Here is a 20,817-nt window from a genome sequence, read left to right on the forward strand (position 1 = left end):
ATTTTAGTAATTTTTGTGCTTTTTGAATCATTAAAGCGTTTTCAATTTTTACCAAATAAATTTTTTTGAGTATTAAATATACTTTTAGACCCTTTTCAACAGGCCGGCCCTAATACTAGGCTATTGTTTTTTGTTTTTTGTTTTTCTCTCTCTAGTTGCAGATTTTTTTCTTTCTTTTCCTTCTTCTTTTTAGTACTGAAGCTAAGTACTATGTATTTGTTGACATCACCTTCCAGCTGCTGTCACTATGCTGGTTCTTACAAAATATAGGTTGAGTTCTTTTATTATTTATGATAATTATAGAGTATAGTTCAAATTGCCTACAACGATGTTTTTTACAAACCCACAATTGGCTGTCATTTTGTGTGTCATTATTCTATTGTATCTGTTGCTTACCTTACTAGTATATTTACCAAGGTACATTCATCTGAACGTTTTTGCGATCTTGTTTTCAAATTTAAGCTGACTTATACCTTACCACTTTGAGTTAGAACCAACCTTATAATATATTCAAAATATATCTCACTTATTATAATTTGATTGGTGATTCAATTATCAATAAGTTAACTATAGTTTGATAATATTATGTAGTATTTCTTATGAATTTTCTGATTTTCTTTCTTATTATATTTCCTGTTACGACTGGCTTCATTTCACATATAGTTTGTGTATAGTTTTATATGCTTTTCTTTAATTATTTATAACCACTCGAAACGTGGATTTAATTACAAGCCTCAGTTGTACGTACATCCAACCTGTATCTCATACATGCATATTATGGTGATAATTAATATGTAATATTGCTGATATAAGTAAAACCAAAAAGAAAAATACAAAAATCATCAGATATTAGCATACGATCCCATTTTCGTGAGGAGTTAAACTTAGGATAATGAATAATTACCAGAGCCGGCTCAATGTTTTTTGGAGCCTTAGGCGAAACTTTTAAATAGGCATTTTTTTTTTTTAATATTTATATATTAATTAAATAATATTTATTTTAATATTATTATTATTATATTTAGAGTTCTCATTTTTATTAATCCATATAAAAATAAAAACAACAATAAAAAAAATCAATTTTTTTTGATGAATCAATCCAAGAACCGCACCAAATCTCTGCTAAGCACATATTCCAAAACTAAAGCACACAAAAGCAAACTAACCAAAAAAAAAAAAAAAACCCACCAGAAATATTATCAAGAACCCATACAAAATTATCAAAAACAAAAATATCCATATTGTGGCAATAGTTTCCTTACTTGATTCTTTGATACACCTATGTTTTAAACAAAACTCACAAAAAAATTTGTCAAAAACAAATACAAAACCCACAAGAAAAATCAAGCACAGAAATAAACATTACAAAAAAAAAAATCAATTTTTTTTATTCTATTTATTATTATTATTATTATTATTTTATGAATCCTTACGTCTTTGATATACCTATTTCAAACAAAACCCACCAAAAAAATTGACAAAAACCCACATGAAAAATCAAGTAAAGAAATAAACATTACGAAAAAAAAAAAAAAAACCAATTTTTTTTGAATGAATCCTTAGCCTATTGATACACCTCTTTCTCTCCCTCGCCCAACCCCTCTCTCTCTCTCTTCATCTCTCTTCATCACGTTCTGTTTTGAGTGGAACTAAGGAAAGAGAAAAAAGAAGATAAAAGGGGAGTTGGCAGCAAAGAAGAAAAGGGAGAAAGAAAAAGAAAGGAAAGTGGTCAGGTGGTTAGGTAGGGTTAAAATGAACTTTCAATATCAAATAATTTCGGATACATAAGTAGATATGCTCTTTTTAAGTATAAGAATATTTGTTTTTCTGAGTTAATTGATTCTTATTTTACCATGAGCTTATTATATTATGACATTATTAAATTAAAGTATTTTTTAAATTACTTACTTATCATGATTAGAGGTCTTAAATTTTTATGAAAAAAATATTTTAGGCCTAATTAAAAAAAAAGGTTTTAAATTAGAAAGAAAAAAAATTATTAAAAAAAAGTTTTGAGCAAATTATTATTATTATTATTTTTTAGTCTTATTAATCTCTAGCCGGCCCTTATAATTACTGACAAATTCTAATAATTAACTGTGACCGACAATGAAAACATGTGAAATTTGGTTACAAATATATAGACAGAAACCTATACTTTTGACTTGTGCGCTACATTCGCTGCTGTTGTTGTTGGAGACTGGAGAAAGTGGGCTTTGAGATGTGAGATGGAGTTGGTATCTTAGAAACAAGAGCACCCAATAAAGCTTCACTTTGATGCCTACACGTGTGGGATGCGGTGCCGCTCATGAAAAGACATATAAAGGCTCCACTCACTTTTTGTTTCTAGATTTTACAACGCTCTGAATTTTTGGCTTTTTAGTCTTTCCGTTTTTTTACTCACAAAAATTTTAAAGTTTCTTTTACATTTATATCACATCAACCCAATTCTTTTTTCCAAGAAAGTTTGTGGAAAGCTTTTTTTTAAAAAAATAAATAAGAGTGGAATAAGAAGAAGAGAGACGAAAGGGTGGGTCTAGAATAAGCTTTACTTGCCCAAGAAGTATAGAATAAAAAAGAAAGAAGAGAGAGGTAATTTATAAAAGGTCAAAGTCAAAAAGGTTGAAATGAAAGTAACAAAATAATAATAATAATAATAATAATTATTATTATTATTATCTAATTAAAGCAGAATAAAAACGTTATTGACGGGGAGTGGGGGGAATTTAATTCCAGTCAAGCACGAGTGAAGAAAGTCAACCTTTTTTTAGGGACAAAGAATTTTTTGGTCGTACTTCACCAAAGCCTAGATTCCTTAATTCACCGGAAATCTTTCAGTATTAAATGGGGAAAGGTTAGTGACCAAGCAAAAAAAAACATTGATGGCACGAAAATTAATGAACACAGAACTTTTTCTAGAATTTGGACCCGGCCCATTAAAAAATATATATATATATATGAAAGAATAAACAATTTTGCAAGGATTTAATATTCAGTTTTATTCTGTTTATAAAGAAAATAAAAAATAAAAAATCCCAATACGTGAATCTTCTTGATGATTGGTTTTTCAATATTAGTTTCATCAGTTTTATTCTCTTTTCAATTAATTGATGTGTCATAAAAACGTTACTCATGAAATTTGAAACTAAATTTTTGAAAAGAGCCTTGGAAACACTTGCATCATTTTGGCTCAACTTTTATATTCGGATTCGGCTTACATGCTGTTATAAAAATAACAGTATGTATGTTGTAGTTTAATCAACGGTCAAGATTAAATTTCTTAAAATTTCTCTTCATTTTCTCTCTCCTATTAAAAGCTTCTAAAAATAAGTGATTCAATCTTGACCATTAATTAAATTACAGCATTAATGCTGATATTTTAATAACAGCATTACTCAACATATTTATACAAAGAAATAATGATAAAAAATATGAGATTGGGAAAGAATTATTTACAAATAATTTTTGGAATCTGGATCCCCTCCAATTTTGAGAGAAATTAGAGATTCTTTAATTGTTAATCGTAACCCTTTATTTTACATCTAATAATATATAAAATTATTTAAATTTCGGTAAAACAAAAGTTAGCACTTAATTCCTCGCTTATACAAAAATTGCTGATATTTTATAGATTATTAAATTTAAAATAAAAAATCACAATAAATAATTGAAAAACTTCTAATTTCTCCCCCAATAAAAGGGAATCTCAGTCCTAATTTTTGCACGAAAATCCCATAAACAAAAAAATTGAACAAAAATATCTCCAATCAACATTTTTTTCTGCAAGCCATAGATCATTCTGAAAGTCATAGACCAATCTACGAGTGTGACCTAATGCGTAGCCCATCAATATTTTATAATTACAATTCTCACCACTCTCTCTCTTTCTATCTCGCCCATAAATATCTCATTATCACTTCTTCAAAACTCCGTTGCCTTCCTTCTCGTCCTTCCTCACATACATTCTCTCTCTCTCTCTCTCTCGCTTCTTTTTCTCTCTGCATAGAAAATTTCAATGGTGGTGGTGGTACCGTCGCCAACGGCGGTTGGCAACGAAAAACTTCGAGCCATGGAGCTTCCTGTAGTGGACCTTTCGGCGGAGAGATCGGAGGTCTCAAAGGTGATCGTCAAGGCCTGCGAAGAATACGGTTTTTTTAAGGTGGTCAACCATGGCGTCCCGCAGGATGTTATACTAAAACTAGAAGAACAAGCCCTCAGATTTTTCTCCCTACCACTGTCTGAAAAACAACGGGCTGGGCCGGCTGATCCTCTAGGCTATGGTTGCAAGAACATAGGCTTCAATGGAGATACGGGAGAGGTCGAATATCTCACACTTAATACCAATCCACTCTCCATCGCTCAGAGATCCACAACCATCTCCAATAACCCTTCCAAATTCAGGTATTTACCACTTCTCTTGCCTCCTTTTATTTTTCTCATTCCAATGGTTCTTGCATGCCTTTGTGTTCCTCTCTCGGTGTTTCTCATAAGTCACTTTTATGTCATTTTAAGAATAAAAAATTATCCGTCGATCAAAATTTAATAATAATTAATTACAAGTTCAAGCAGAGACATTACACGTTTAAACAGAGACACACAACGAGAGAATAATTCTATAAGCCACTTTTGTATCATTTTAAAAATAAAAAATCATGTGTCGATGAAAATTTAATAAAAATTAATTAGAGTTTCAAACAGAAATAGAGCCAGAGCTTGTGTTGGGTTGGGGTTTAAGGCCAAAAATTTTAGTGGGTAATAGCTGAGTAATGGGCAAGGAAAAAAAATTTACATTGCCATCCAAGGAAAAAAGACAAAAGAAGAAGTCACGTGGTTCTTGAAATTAATGACAAAAAAAAAAAAGAAAAAAAAAAACACGAGAGATATCTAATATTAGTTGCGATTCTCATGTATAAGTTGTAGGTTTTTGTTAAATTATACTAATTTTTGCATGGCGGCCAGGCTATATATATAAGGAGAACAAATATATAAGAAATGGTAGTGTAGACCATGCTTACAAATAATGTTTAGTGTATAGCATTTTATGGAAGTATTTGAGAGGACAATCATTATGATTTTGCACTTGTTAAACAGGATATATTCGTTATGCTAATAGCGTGGCAGGGTTCTGGGAAAGGACCGATGGATGACATGTTGGCTGGTTAGGGTTGAGTTGTAGGAAAAGGCTGTCACACGCATGAATTTGGTTTCCTAGATTGCAGTGTATATTTATTTCATGCAACTTTTTTAGCTGAACAAATTATTAAAAATAAATATGCAACTGGATTTGCACAGATGATTGAATGAAACCATCAAAACACGTGAAAAGCATATAAAAGAAGAAGGATTTGGAGCCACATGGGAAATGGGATTAAGAAGGGGATATTCAACTTTCTCCTACAAGGCAGGGAATTAAAGCATGGTGGGTGGTGGTCTGTAAATTTGTAATGCATGTCCGAGGTGGCGCGTGGGGAGGGGGTGTGGGGGGGATAGTTAGGTTTGGTGGTAGAAATGAATAGAAAATCAAAAAAGGAAGATCGTACAAAGTACGATCAGAATGACAAGACAGAGATACATCAGGAAGGTCCAATCAAATCAAAATGAAAAAAAGCTAAAAAGGCCGGAAAACACCCAAAAATAGAAAAGAAAAGCAATCTAAAATTGATATGTATATGTATATATATATATATATTTATATAACTATCACAGATAAGGCGAAGCAAAGCACTGGTCAATCAGAGTCAGAGACATGTGTGAGTTTAACGTACGCTGGGACTGCCACTGGAGTTCTGAGTCCTGACTGATGTGTGAATGTGATTTGTGTTTGCGTTATGACAGCTCTGCTGTGAATGGATATGTTGAAGCAGTTAGGGAGCTGGCATGTGAGCTATTGGATCTGACGGCTGAGGGCCTCTTGGTCTCTGATAGATCACTCTTCACCAGGCTCATCAGGGACGTTGATAGTGACTCAATCCTCAGGCTCAATCACTATCCTCCTATACAAGTGGACTCCAACGATCGGGACTCCTCACCCTCCTCCTATGCTAATAGTAAGGTTGGTTTTGGAGCCCATTCTGACCCTCAGATCTTGACCCTCCTCCGATCCAACGATGTCGGTGGCCTTCAAATTTCTATTGAGGATGGTGTTTGGATCCCCGTCCCTCCTGACCCTACTGCCTTTTGGGTTAATGTGGGTGACATGTTACAGGTCTCTCTCTCTCTCAAAAAAAAAAAAAAAATCTGTGGTTAAATAGTTCTTTCCTAACAATTTGTAACCCTTGGAAAAAACTAAAGACACCCAAGTTATATATATATATATATATATATATATATATTCCCTGAATATTTTTACTGTGAATTATTTCAATTATATAACAATTAATGATATAATATTGTGCGTTTGTTTTTGTGTAATTGAAGGCTATGACAAATGGGAGACTTGTGAGCGTGCGACACAGGGCCCTAACATACTCGCGCAAGTCTAGAATGTCGATGGCCTTCTTTGGGGCTCCACCCCTACAAGCAAGGATAGCTGCACCTCCAGAAATGGTGGCCCCCAACAGGCTCTCTCTCTACAGGCCCTTCACTTGGGCGGAATACAAGAAAACAGCATACTCTCTCCGCCTGGACGATACTCGTCTTGACCTTTTCATGGCATGCAAAGAAGAGTACTGAATTGAGCAATTCCAAGATATGAAGGGTTCTTTTGTGGATTTCCTTTTTCTTTTTTTTTCTTTGTGGGGGGAGTGGGGGTAGGAAGAAGGGGCATCAAGTACTGTATACAAAGCTCTCGATCGATCCCGTAGTTTGTGCTTAGAAAAGGATGTAGACTTGTAATCTTAGAATGGGAAAAAAAAAGTTTGTGCTAGTGTAGTTTTAGTCATGGAAGAAAAATGCCCTATTATATCTCAAGTTTTGTGTCCTTATTTATGCCTCCATGGATCCATTGGTAACATTATTTGATGCTCATTAGCTAATTAACTACAGGCAACCAATGGACAAAGTTTTCTTTTAAATTTGGCGAGAAGAAATCATTCTTACCCGGTGTATAAGTTATTAAAAGAAAATGAAAATGTCCCACTACAATCATGAACACAATAAATCAAAGCAGGGCCATCAAATATGACAGGAAATTGACAACATCCACATCATTTCTACAGAATTTTTGACAATGTCGTATTGCTAGCTAGGAGTAGGAGGGTGCTGGAGACTTACAAACCACAGAAATAAATAAAAATGATAACAATAATTTAATTTTGTACAAATATTCATGTTTTGGGATCAGTAGAAACAAGACTAAACATCACCTTCTTAATATATACTGTACTTTCTCACAACACCTTCCCTCTAGAACCCATGCACCCTTCCACATCAACTAGAGATTTTGAATTATTATTATTATTTTTTTAAAATCCATTCAAGTAGTTCATTTTGAATGAACAATCTGAATCTTTGGAAGCTTATTAAAAAAAAAAAAAAAGAATCTTTAGATTTATAGTATATTTTACTTAAATAAGGAGGTCTGTTTTTCATATCTCTAAATTACATCTGCCAAAAAACAAAGTCATCCTGAAAATGGAGAGCATTTGATGTCTTTATTAGCATTCATTATTTTTGCACTGGTAATTAACAGGTCACAACGTACGTCTGCCAATATTAATGCTAAAAGTAAATCTTTTCCTCGTTCGGCCAATTATACACAAATTCATCTCAAAATAGAAAATCAGTAATTCATAAAGGTTAATGTAGTCTTGTCCCACATTTCCAGCACCAGACGAGCGCATGCATGGACAAGACGGATAATAAAAGACAGCATGAGTGACGACAAGTTTCATTCCTTTCTCGGCCTTTCGGCTTAGATCAAGTGTAGAATATACGTGACGTATTGGGCCACATGAATAGAGTCCTGCTCCGTAGCTACCTACTGGGCCTCTAAACCGTCACACTTGCGTTGCAAAATTTTTCTTTCAAACTGCTATGTTAAGAATAAAGAATTCCTTCGCTTTAATAATAACTCTAACTAGTTTATTCTTCTTCATTTTTTTTTATTATTTATTTACTTAAAATCAAATTTAGAACCCCCAATCACTATAGAAGTTATTCTCGAAGTCGAGAATTACACTTTTTGTTTATGTATAATGTATTTTAGATAGTGTTGATCGAGATTCTCTAACTCAAAATTAAAAAAAAAATAAAAATAAAAATTAACGAGAGTCAATACATAAACAATATTAATATTGCATTTGGAAAATAAATGAGAGTAGATTATTATTTATATTTTATATTGGAATAAGTAACGAGTGAAATATATAAATAAATAGTATTTTTGAAAAATAAACCAGATTGTTTTTATTTTTCTTAGATGGAAAGGGGGATGGGTGGGTGTTGTAACTGTAAATGAACACATCTACTCTTGAACAGGCTCGGGCTGAGCTCGGACCAGCTGATCAATTCGAGTTTGGTTTATTTATTAAACAAATAGAGCTTAACCTTATTAAACAAGCAAAACTCATATACACTTGGCTTGGCTCATATAACTTTTTTAATCTCATTTTAATTATTTTAAACTTTATAATGAGAGCACGTTAAGTACTATTTGAAAAGATTTTCTTTGTAATATAATTGATATAAATTAAGCTATTGTAATTATGAATATGAATTTAGAAATATGTGCATTTGCATGTATATGAGTGGGTATATATATATATTAAGATTAATATATAAACTCAAGTTTAGATTGTATAAGATTTGAATTAATTTCTCAAAAAAGAGATGAGTGAAAAAGGTCAAAAAAAGAAAAAAAAAAAAAAAAAAAAGCGGGGGTGGGGGACAAAATAGTATTATTTATGGTCCAATTGAAGCAGAATCAAGACGTTATTAATGTGGGGGAGGGGGATTTTAAGAAATTTTATTTGTCACCCCATCACCTTGTTCCCACAACTGAAAAAATCAATCCTCATATACACCATCGGTTATGGGGATAAATTATAATGACGTGGCATGAGTTAATAGTCCTTAATTTTTTATTTTTTAAATAAAGATTGATATAAGGATTAATTAGGACAATACACCAATATCACGTCAATATAATATGATTGTGGCGTGAAAACTAGCAATTACTGAAAATAATAATAATAATAATAATGGTGAAAATTCTCTAAGATTGCGAAATGATTCATTACAGTTAATTTTTGAACAAATAAAAATATCTCTAATAAATTTTATTTTTATGAACGCCATAGACATAACTACGAGCGTGGTAAAGTTTCATCTTCGCGTTTTCAACCTTCTCTGTATGGTTTGGGTTTCTCAGCCTGGTTAGAGGTTTCTTCCTTCAGGTCTTCAAGGTGGTCTCTACTTGGCTTGGAAGCATGGTGTGGATATTGAGCCTGTCCATCTTGATAAGAACTATATTTCTTGTTTGGTGTACTCAGAACCTTCTCATTGTCCGTGGCTTTTCTCTGGTGTTTATGCTCCTCATATTAGCCAGAGACGTGATGCTTTTTGGTCTGTTTTGTCTAAATTGGGTAACTCTTTTGGTGGAGCTTGGTTGTTATTAGGAGATTTCAACTCCATTTTGTCCTCGTCTGAGAAGAGAGGTGGCCGTGATTTTGGTTCTTCTTCTCATGGCAATTTTGTTAATTTTGTGCATTTGAATGCTCTGGTGGATCTTGGTTTTGTGGGTAATAGATTTACTTGGAGCAATTGTAGGGTTGGTAGGGCTAATATTAGGGAGAGGCTTGACAGGGGCTTGACTAATCAAAATTGGGTTCATTCTTTTCCCAATTCTCTGGTTAACCACTTTCCTGCAACCCAGTAAGATCATTGTCCCATTTTGATTTCCACGGCTGGTTCCTACAGGAATCTTCCTAAGCCTTTCCATTTTAAAGCTTCCTGGACTAGGGATTAGTCCAGTCATTTAGTTGTTGCGCATACCTGGTTGGCTGAGGTTGAGGGTTCTCCTGCTTTTTCTTTGAGCAAAAAATGGAAGAGTACGAAGAGTGCTTTGAAGTTTTGGAACCAGCATCATTTTGGCCATATTAAGCATAAGATAAAAGCATTGATGCCTGATATTTGTGCGATTCAATCTAGTCCCCACTCTCCTGTTAATGTGGCAAGAGAGACTACTTTGCAAAATGAGTTGCAAGAGCAACTGCTGAGGGAAGAAGTTCTTTGGAAGCAGAAGTCTAGAGAGTTGTGGCTTACCTGTACAGATCATAACACTAAATTCTTTCATGCTTCTACTATCTGTAGGCACATGTATAACTATCTCTTCCTTAAAGACTGCTGAAGGTACTATTTTTGGTGGTAGGGAAAATATTGGAAATTATTTGGTGCAGCATTTTAGTTTCTTGTTTACTTCTACTCATCCGGTTTTTGATTATAGCTTTACTAGTTTGGTTGATAAGGTTGTTACAGAAGAGGAGAATGTTTCCCTTTGTTTAATTCCTGATGAGAATGAAATTTTCTTGGCTATTTCTTATTTAGGTTTAAATAAAGCCCCTGGTCCTGACGGTATGACTGGGTTGTTTTACAAGTCTTATTGGCCAATAGTGAAAGTGAGTGTTGTGGATTCGGTTCAATCTTTTTTCAGGGGTAGTTTTTTGCTTAAGGAGTTCAACCACACTAATATAGCCCTTATCCCCAAGGTTGATAATCCTTACTTGGTGCATCACTTTAGGCCCATTAGTCTTACTAATTTTAATTACAAGATTATTTCTAAAATTCTTTCAAACAGATTTAAACCTCTATTGAGCAAGATCATCTCTCCTTATCAGTCAGCTTTTCTTAAAGGGGAGTCTATCCATGATAATACCATTCTTGCTCATAAGGTTTTTCATTCCGTGAAGCAAAAAAAGGGGAATGGTGGTTTAGTGGCTTTAAAGCTAGATATGGAGAAAGCCTTTGATTCTATAGAATGAGAATTTTTGCTTAAAATCCTAGAGCTGTTGGGTTTTAACTTTACTTGGATTCAATGGATTAGGCAATGCATTACTATTTCTTTGTTCTCTATTCTTCTTGATGGTGCTCCTTTTGGCAAGTTCACTCCTTCTTGGGGTTTAAGGCAAGGAGATCCTCTCTCTCCTTTTTTGTTTATTTTGGAAGCTAAGATTTTGTCCAGACTAATTGAAAGAGAAGAAAACTTGGGTCTTCTTCATGGCATCAAAATGGCTAGGATGTGTCCTCCTAATTCTCACCTTTTGTTTGCTGATGATGTTATTATTTTTTCCAGGGCTAATAAAAGAAAAGCTAGGGTGATTTTAAAGTGTCTTAACACTTATTCCTCTTGGTCAGGACAACATATTAACATATCCAAAGCTGCTATTTTCTTTAGTAGGAATTGTAGTTCTAATGCTAAAAATGATGTCAACGGAATTCTTCACTTGGCTTTGATCCCCTCTTGGCCTAAATATTTGGGTATTCCTCTTTTTAAGCATAGGAGAAAGAAGGACTCTTTTATTGAGTTCAAAGACAGAATTCTTGCTAGAATTTCAGGTTGGAAAGCTAGGCTTCTTTCTCAGGCTGCGAGAACCACTTTGGTGAAGTCTGTGGCCAATGCTATTCCTACCTATCTCATGTCTTTGTCTCTTCTCCCCAAGTCCTTATGTGCTTCTATCAACTCCAGCGTACGGAAGTTTTGGTGGGGTTATCCACAAGAAAAAAAGCATTGTCTTTCCCTTCTGTCTTGGGATAATATTTGTAAGCCTAAGTCTTTGGGTGGCTTAGGCATCCGGTCTATGGAAGTCATTAACAATTCTCTTCTTGCTAGGCTTGGTTGGAAGATGACTGCCAATCAACCCCATCTTTGGGTGGATTCTCTAAGAGGTAAAAGTACCTCAAACATGGTGTTTCCTTTTTGAATGCCCCCTTTAATGCTCTATCTTCTTGGCTTTGGAAAGGGCTCCTTAAGAATAGAAAGGTAGTGGAGCAGGGAGCCCGCATTTCTATTTCTAGTGGTCAGAATATTGATATTTGGAATAACCCATGGATCCCCTTGATGCCTAATTTTAAGCCTATTCCGAATGAAAATTTGGTGGGGCTTCCATCCTACACAATGGAGGATCTTTTTGATCCTCTTACGGTTCAACATATTCTTAGCATCCACTTGCCTCTCTCTCCTCACTTTGACAAGTGGTGTTGGGTTCCCTCTCTTTCAGGAATTTTTTCAGTGAAGTTAGCCGATGAGCTCTCTCTTCCCTTGGGGGGCAGGGTTTCTCCCTTATCTGCTGAAGCTTGGACTTCCCTTTGGAGATTAAAAATTTAAGCTAGGTTTAAGCACTTATTATGGAAGGTTGCATGTGATATTCTTCCTTCTATAGCAAAGATTGGTAGGTTTGTTGCTAGTGTGGATCGGGCAGCTTGGCTTTGTCCCTTCTGTAAAGGTCCCCCGGAGACACTTTCTCATATTTCCTTGGAATGCGATTTGGCGAGAATTTTGTGGAGGTCCTCTCTTGGTCTCTATCCATTTCCGATTTTTCCACTGTCTATTTTAGAATGGATTCTTGCTATTCTCTCCCCTGTGGCTATTTTCAACATTACTAAGGTTGAAGTTAGGAAGTTTCAACTGTTTGCAGCTCTCATTTTGGATATTATTTGGAGATACAGGAACCTTCTTATCCATGAAGGGGTGCAACCTATCCCCAGCAAAGTCATTTATGAAGTCTCTAGCTCCTTTAATAATCATCTTTCGACTTGGTCAGAGCTGGCCCTTCCCTCTTTGCGGATGCCCCCTGCTGGTTGGATTAAAGGCAACTTTGACGTTGCTGTGAAGGGGTCTTTTGTTGTTGCTACTGTTGTGCTAAGTGACGAGAATGGTGCTATTGTAGGTGCTGCTACACAAAGGTTAAATTGTCCAGATACCCTTCAAGGAGAGGCCCTTGCTACCTTGCTGACCACTTGACTGGTAGCCTCTTTTGGTTGTAATTTTCTGTCTTTGGAAGGTGACGCTCTCCTAGTGGTGTTAGCTATTAACAACCCTTCCCTCTTCTCTTCTTGGAACTTTGCGAATTGTATTTTTGATATTAGAGTAGTTTTAGCTCCCTTTCAAAGTTGGAATGCTTTGAAGGTTTCTCGTAGTGCCAATTTTCGGGCACATGCTCTAGTTAAATGGCCCGCTTCCCATCTTGTTTTAGGAAGCATTCCCACATGATCGCCTATTCTATCTTCCATTCGGATCAGGAATATGAATGATCCTCCCCTGTAGTCCTTTCCCTCATTCAATTAGGAACAAAAAAAAAAAACCATATATAATCACTATTTTAAAAGTCCAATTCTTACATTTTCTCTCTCTCTCTCTCTCTCGCACGTATGCCCCCATTTATTACAAACTCATGTGCAACGACTTGCTGTGTGTTTTATTATCGTTATGTATATATTTGCTCTCTCTGTTACTGTGGCCATACCCTCAGCAACCCCGCTAGCTAGTAATCGAAAAACTTGGAGTCTTGGAAATTATTGAAATAGACCTTCCGGAGAGTAAAGGAAAGGTGGAAGGGCAGATTGTTAGGGCGTGTGAAAAATATGGTTTTTTTTACGGTGGTCAAGCATGGTGTCCTTCAGAACCTCATACAAACACTAGAACATGAAAGCTTCCACTTTTTTAACCGACCAATGTATGAAAAAATTGGTGCCGAGCTAGATGGCGCTAAGCCTTACGTGTATGGATGCAACACCATAGGCCCCAATGGAGATGCGGCACGGTTGGAATATCTTACACTTAGTACCAATCATAATAGTCAACAATACATCCTTCGGATGCCCCAATTAATCCCCGATTGCCCTTACTACTTCGGGTATTCAACATTTTTCTTCCCTCTATTTGTTTTTTTCATTCTACGCCGCATTCATGGATGGTTTGTTTTGCAATGCCTTCTGATTTAGAGTAATGGTAGAAATCACTACTCTAAAAATAATGTGAATTGAAATAGAAAGTAAAAGTCATACAGATAAGAGACATGCATGCATCAACATGTGTGAGTTTAATGTAAGCTTGCTCTGGGAATTTGACTGATTTGTGTTTGCATGCGGTGCGTATGACAGCACTGCAGCGCGTGACTATGCTGACGCAGTTAGAAAGCTGACATGTACGCTATTGGGTCTGACGGTAAGGGGCTTGGGGCTGTCTAAGGCTTCAATCTTGACTGACCTGATCAGGGACGATGAAAGTGACTCAATCTTGAGGCTCAATCACTATCCACCATCCAATGATCCCGGTATTGCATTTATAGAGCATAGTGACCCTCAGATCTTTACCCTCCTCAAATCAAACGATGTGCCTAGCCTACAGATTCGTGTAGGGAATGATCAGTGGATCTCGATCCCTCCTAACCCTTCTGCCTTTTGTGCTTTTGTGGGTGACATTTTACATGTATGTTTGCTCTCTCTCTTTCTCTCTCTCTCTCTCTCTCTCTCATAGTTTCGATATGTCAATTAATTTGTATGTACGTTGTGTGGTTTTTGAAGGCTATGACAAATGGGAGATTTGTGAGCGTCCGACACAGGGCACTAACAAATAGGGGTGTTAAGGCGGTTAGTGAAATAGATAACCGCCTGCTAACCGTTTTTTTTAAATTTGGTTTTCTTTGGGGCTTTTTGGGCGTTTTGGGGCTTCCTTTAGGGCTTTTTGGGCCTTTTTGTTTTTCTTTTTTTTTTGGGCTTTTTGGGCTTTTTTTTTACCCTTTTTTTTTTTTTGTATTTTTAGTGTCTACTTGGGCCCAATTGCTATAAAAAGAGCCCATATTGAAAAATAAAAAATATTTGACCCAGAATTTACATTTACTTGTACTTTAAAAAAATTTCCTTAAATATTAAATCATAACAGGTTAACTTAAAAAAAAAAAAAAAAATTCATCACAACATATAAAAAAAGTTCAAAATTCAGACAACTGCCACAATATATAATGATAATACATTAATACTTAAATTGTGTTTATAAGTAACACATTAGTCATTGTTTAATCCAATGTCCATTACTTAATTTGATATTATACGAATTATATCATCATTGTACATTAATAATATGATTCACTTGAAGTCTTGAATAAAGTATTTGAATTGTTATTAAATCATATGATTAAGCATTGATCTTATACATTTATATTATTCATATGTAGACTTATATAGACTTAAAACATATATAGACTTATAAGTTTATAACATACATTGGAAATAAGTCTCTCGATATTTAATTATTGTATTAGTATGAATTGGTAACTTATGAGTTATGTCATATTATATATGTATAATTTGTTATTATATAATCAAATGATTTAATGATCAATTGATTATGTGATATAATCATATAAATTATAGTGATAATATATTAATACTCAAATTGTGATTTAATGATTAAGTGATTATATGATATAATCATATAAATTATAGAGATAATATATTAATACTCAAATTGTGATTTAATTATTTTTTTAAAAAAATTGTGATTTAATGATCAAGTGATTATGTTATATGTATAAATATTTTTATAATTATAATTATAAAAATATATTATATAAAAAGGCGATTAACGGTTAGCGGTTACGGTTAGTAAACCCAATAACCACTAAGTAGTTATAGCGGTTAGGCGTTAGTAGTTAATACAATTAAGCGATTAAGCGGTTAGCAGTTAACGGTTATACTGGTTAGTGGTTAGCGGGCGGTTAAAAACCGCCCGCATTGACACCCCTACTAACAAATACATCGGAGCCTAGAATGTCAATTGCCTTCTTTAGGGCACCATCCCTTGAAGAATAGATATCTGCACTTCCAGGAATGGTCACCCCCGATAGGCCCCTTCTCTACAACCCCTTCACTTGGGGGCAATACAAGGCAAACTTATACTCTGGGAATCTCCGCCTAGCGGATGACTGTTTTGGCATCTTCCGCGTAGGAAGCAGTAGTACTTGACGGAATTTGCTTCCAGAAACAAATTAATGACGAAATTAATATAATTAAAATAACTACTTTCTTTGTTCCAAACACCTCAAAGAAAAAGTATTAATAGATAAGGAAAAATTCACTTTACCCCTCTAAAGTTTGAAGGGTTTTTCAATTCGAATCTCAATGTTTAAAAATTGACAATGTACCCCCCTAATGTTTCAAAAATTTTTAATTCAGACCCTCCGTTACTAATTTCAGTCTAATTGGACGGAAATTATCCCACGTGCATCTCACATGGGATTATTTTGATGCCATCTATTCTAATTTTGCTCTCATTAAAACTTATGAAATTACCCTCAATTTCATAAGTTTTAATGAGGGCAAAATTGGAATAGATGACATCAAAATCCCACGTGAGACGCACGTGAGATGATTTTCGTCCAACTAGACGGAAATTAGTAATGGAGGGTCTGAATTGAAAAATTTTAAAACATTAAGGGGGGTACATTGCCAATTTTTAAACATTGAGGTTCGATTTGAAAAACCCTTAAAACTTTAGGGGGTAAAGTGAATTTAACCCTAATATATATGTACTTTCAATATTTAATTATCTATCAATTCTATGCTTAATTTTCTTAATTAATTTACTCCATCGATCGGTCTCTACCATATATATATATGTTGGTTTCTTTAATTTACATATTGTATATTTTCTGGTATTTTTCAAGCATGTTACGATGAAATAAATTGATACAACACTACTCTTTATCAAAACCATACTCAAAGTAACAATTTTAATAATGTTTCAGAGTTAATTCAAACTATACGCTTAAAAAAATTCAAACCTTAATTGGATACTGATCCCAATTAATCCACATGCGATTTACCTTGATTATGTAAGCATCACAGAGATCGAGTAATATTATTGCTAAAAATAAAGATGTAGCTTGAGAGCAAGGGTGGGAGTTGGATAAAACGGTGACAATAGGGGCTCTTTCGCCTATCGCTCCAACCCTTGTCGATCGGTAAGTCGGTAATTTCACCGAATGTTTTTAAATATCTCAACTTACAAATAATAAAAATTTAACTCTAAAATGGACCAACACATAAACAAGTAAGCAACACAATGTAATCTCAAAATACAGTGCCTCAAAAATGAGATGAGCCAACAAGTAGTTCCAACTCCCCAAGCCATCAAGGTAGCAACCATAATGGCATAGTCTTTTGATTTGATCCCTTCAATACCCAAACAAATCAAACATAAGCATACTTCATACTATAATATATAATTAACCAAACAAGTAAATAGCAATGAAGACAACAAACTAACAAAGTGATCGATGAAGCTATATTACCAGAATATCAACCTAAAAATACCCCATTTGACAAAGTCCTTCCCTTAAGCCTCAACTTCCGTCTGCATTGTCAATGACGATACAATTGGGCATGATTGTTAGCATACCACCTTTAATGCTAAATGATGACTTTGAGGCAACAATGGTAACTAGAATCGTCAACACATCTCGTGCTATCTCAGTGAGGACCAAAAACTTTGTCAAATTAACCTTCTACCAATTCAAATTATCAAAGTTTGCAATTGGTGACTCGACATTCTCCAAAAAATAATAGTATTTTTAAAAAATAAATGATCCGACTAGCTTATTATTTTTCTTAGAAGGAGGGGGATGGGTGGGTGGGTGGTATGACTGTAAATGAACACATCTACCTGTGGACAAATAGGGTTTGAACTTATTAAACAAGCCAAACTCATATAAACTCGATTGGCTCGCCTTATATAAGTTTCTATAACCACATTTTAATTATTTTAAACTTTATATTGAGAACACTTTAAGTATTTGAAAAGATACGAATGAATTTTTCTTGTAATATAATTGATATAAATTGAACTATAGTAATTATGAATATGAATTTAAGAAGGGATTGAGATTTTCAACATATTTTTTAATCTAAGTTATATTTCTTGTGGGAGAATTAATATGAATTTTACGTGTTTGACCAGCAATTTAGCCAAAAAAAAAAAAGGTTGAATAGGATCAAAGTTAGAAGTATTGTGAGAATACCATATATATAATTAATTTGAAGTACATGCAATTGTTCAGAGCAGTAAAACCATAGAAATGGGTTAAGAGGCTCTCAAAAAACAGACCCATCAAATATGAATCCTCCATCTGCAACCCATTTATTCTATAAATTGTGTAAAAAAGATTTTGTTAGTTTAATTTTTTTTTAAATCAATTCAAGTAGTTCATTTTGAATGAACAATATGGATCTTTGGAATTACTTATTAAAAAAAAAAAAGAATATTTAGATTTATGGTATATTTTACTTACAGAACAGAAGATGTATCTTTTTCATATTTCTAAATTACATCTGCAGAAAACACAGTCATCCTGAAAATGAAGAGCATTTCACGTCTCTTTTTTAGCATTCATTATTTTTGAACTGGTAATACGTACGTCACAACGTCTGCCAATATTAATGCTAAAAATAAATCTTTTTTCTCGGTCAGCCAATTATACACAAATTCATCTCGAAATAGAAAATCGGTAATTCAGAAAGATTAATGTAGTCTTGTGACCTTGTCCCACATTGCCAGCACAAGACGAGCGTCTGGACAAGTCGGATAGTAAAAGACATCTTGAGTTACGACAAGTCCCGTCCGTTTCTCGGCCTTTCGGCTTAGATCAAGTGTAGTATATGCGTGGCCCATTGGGCCACATGAATAGAGTCCATCTTGGTAGCATGCTACTGGGCCTCTAAAGCGTCACCCTTGCGTTGCACTACCTTAAAGAGTACATAATTTCAATTTCTCTTTTTTTTTTTTTTGTTTTAATGACAAATAATTTCGATTTCAATGGTTTTTTTTTTTCTGTTTTAATGACAATTATCATTTTCCACTATTTATTCTTAGTTAGAGAGTTGATCACATAATTTCAATCCCTGATAGTGGGTTGGGGCAAATTAACCTTCTCTATGTGGATTGGGCCTTGGGGGCGGTTATGGCGCCAACCCCATTTGGAGGCCGAAACACCCTCAACACCCTTGGAGTTGAGGGTGATTCGGCTTTCCCTAGGTTAAGCATGGGGTGCCTGGCTCGAACCCAAATTTGATTGTTTGAGGATTGGTCACAAACAACTTCCATCATTCTCTAGAGCTCGTTCGAAAGGCATAGATTTTGAAATAATTTTAATAATGAGATTAATTTTAAATTGTTCACATACCACTACCCTCCAGCTCCCCTCTTTCTCGTAACTGCTATGTTAAGAATGAAAAATTGTGTTAGTCGGAATCGAAGAGAATGGTTTCAAATATCCTTCGTTTTGGCTTTAATAATATCTCTCACCTAACTTTATTCTTCTTCATTTTTTACTAGTATTAATCAAATTTAGAACCCCCTTATTTCCTCCGACATCACTTTCATTTTTTATTTTTTTGGAATATTCCGATTGGTAGTGTCGATGTAGTGTGGAGTGGTTTATTCGTTACGTCTCTAAGTTGATGTGGCTAACCACTATTGGAAGACATAAAGGACATGGTTTACACCAAATTCTTACCGATGTTATTCTCAAAGTCAAGAATTACACTTTTTATTTATGTATTTTAGATGAATAATGCTATAAGTCTTTCTAGAGTCCTTCTAGAATTATCTCAAATGTGATGCGGCTTTTAAAATCACCAATAGATCAAAAGTCAATAACTTACATCGCAAATTTAACGGAGATTTTAAAAGTCACATCACATTTGGAATGACTTTAAAAAGACTTATAGCATTACTCATTTTAGATAGCATTGCTCGAGATTCTCTAACTCAATTTTTATTTATTTATTTATTTTAAATAAAGACGGTCAATACATAAACAATATTAATATTGTATTTGGAAAATAAATGAGAGTAGATTATTATTTATTTTGGAATAAGTAACGAGTGAAATACATTAAAAATAAATAAATAGTATTTTTGAAAAATAAATCGTCAGACTGGCTTATTATTTTTCTTAGAAGAATGGGGGATGGGTGGGTGGTATGACTGTAAATGAACACATCTGCCCGTGGACAAATAGAGTTTGAACTTATTAAACAAGCAAAACTCGTATAAACTTGATCGGCTCGGCTCATATAAGTTTTTATAACCACATTTTAATTATTTTAAACTTTATAATGAGAACACGTTAAGTATTTGAAAAAATAAAAATGAATTTAATTTCCTTGTAATATAATTGATATAATTGAACTATTGTAATTATAAATATGAATTTAGAAATATGTGCATTTGCGTGTATATGAGTGGGTTTATGAGCATGTACATATGTGTGCGTAATGAATCTATATATATACCATAAGATTAATATATAAACTCGAGTTTACACTACAAAAATCAGGGACTTTGTTGATGTGGCAAACATTAGTTTTTGACGTGTCTAAATAAACACGTCAATAAAAACTTTCTTGACGTGGCGGATTTCGACACGTCAAAAATTTTTGACGTGTTGATATGGCACGTCAAAATTTTTTAACGTGTTGAAATGCCACGTCAATAATTTTTTGTGCGTCTAAATGCCATGTCAATAATTTTTGACGTGTTATTTTTAGTGCATCAAAAAATTTTGATGTGCCATTAATTATACAATATGCTTGATAATAATTATAATTAAAAAAAAATTATATGTATTAAAAAAAATTAGGTTGTAAATTAATTGGTATATACGTATTGTATAAATTAATATTATCATATATATATATATATATATATATATATATATATATAAATCAAACATTTCATTAATATTAATATGAAATGAAATGATAGCCATATTAATATGATATGATATTGTCATGCATAAATCATTTTAGTAATATTCTGGCATAAATCATTCTAATAATATTATCATGCATAAATCATTCTAGTAATATTAATATGAAAGC

At 33.9% G+C, this 20,817-nt stretch overlaps 1 protein-coding gene and 2 pseudogenes across 1 annotated transcript; all 3 read left to right on the forward strand.

The window, feature by feature from the left end:
* The first annotated feature begins 3,949 nt into the window (after positions 1–3,949).
* On the forward strand, positions 3,950–6,880 carry LOC132167177 (gibberellin 2-beta-dioxygenase 2). The gene is made up of 3 exons (XM_059578082.2): positions 3,950–4,401; positions 5,836–6,205; positions 6,418–6,880. The coding sequence occupies exons 1-3, from the start codon at positions 4,016–4,018 to the stop codon at positions 6,670–6,672; spliced, it is 1,011 nt and encodes a 336-aa protein (XP_059434065.2). The 5' UTR covers positions 3,950–4,015; the 3' UTR covers positions 6,673–6,880.
* Positions 6,881–13,608: 6,728 nt separating this feature from the next.
* On the forward strand, positions 13,609–15,900 carry LOC132176909 (gibberellin 2-beta-dioxygenase 2-like; annotated as a pseudogene).
* Positions 15,901–18,552: 2,652 nt separating this feature from the next.
* LOC132168265 (U2 spliceosomal RNA) lies at positions 18,553–18,699 on the forward strand (annotated as a pseudogene).
* The last annotated feature ends 2,118 nt before the right edge of the window (positions 18,700–20,817 follow it).

This window comes from Corylus avellana, chromosome 2 (genome assembly GCF_965113065.1).
Source record: "Corylus avellana chromosome 2, dhCorAvel1.hap1.2, whole genome shotgun sequence".
NCBI lineage: Eukaryota > Viridiplantae > Streptophyta > Magnoliopsida > Fagales > Betulaceae > Corylus > Corylus avellana.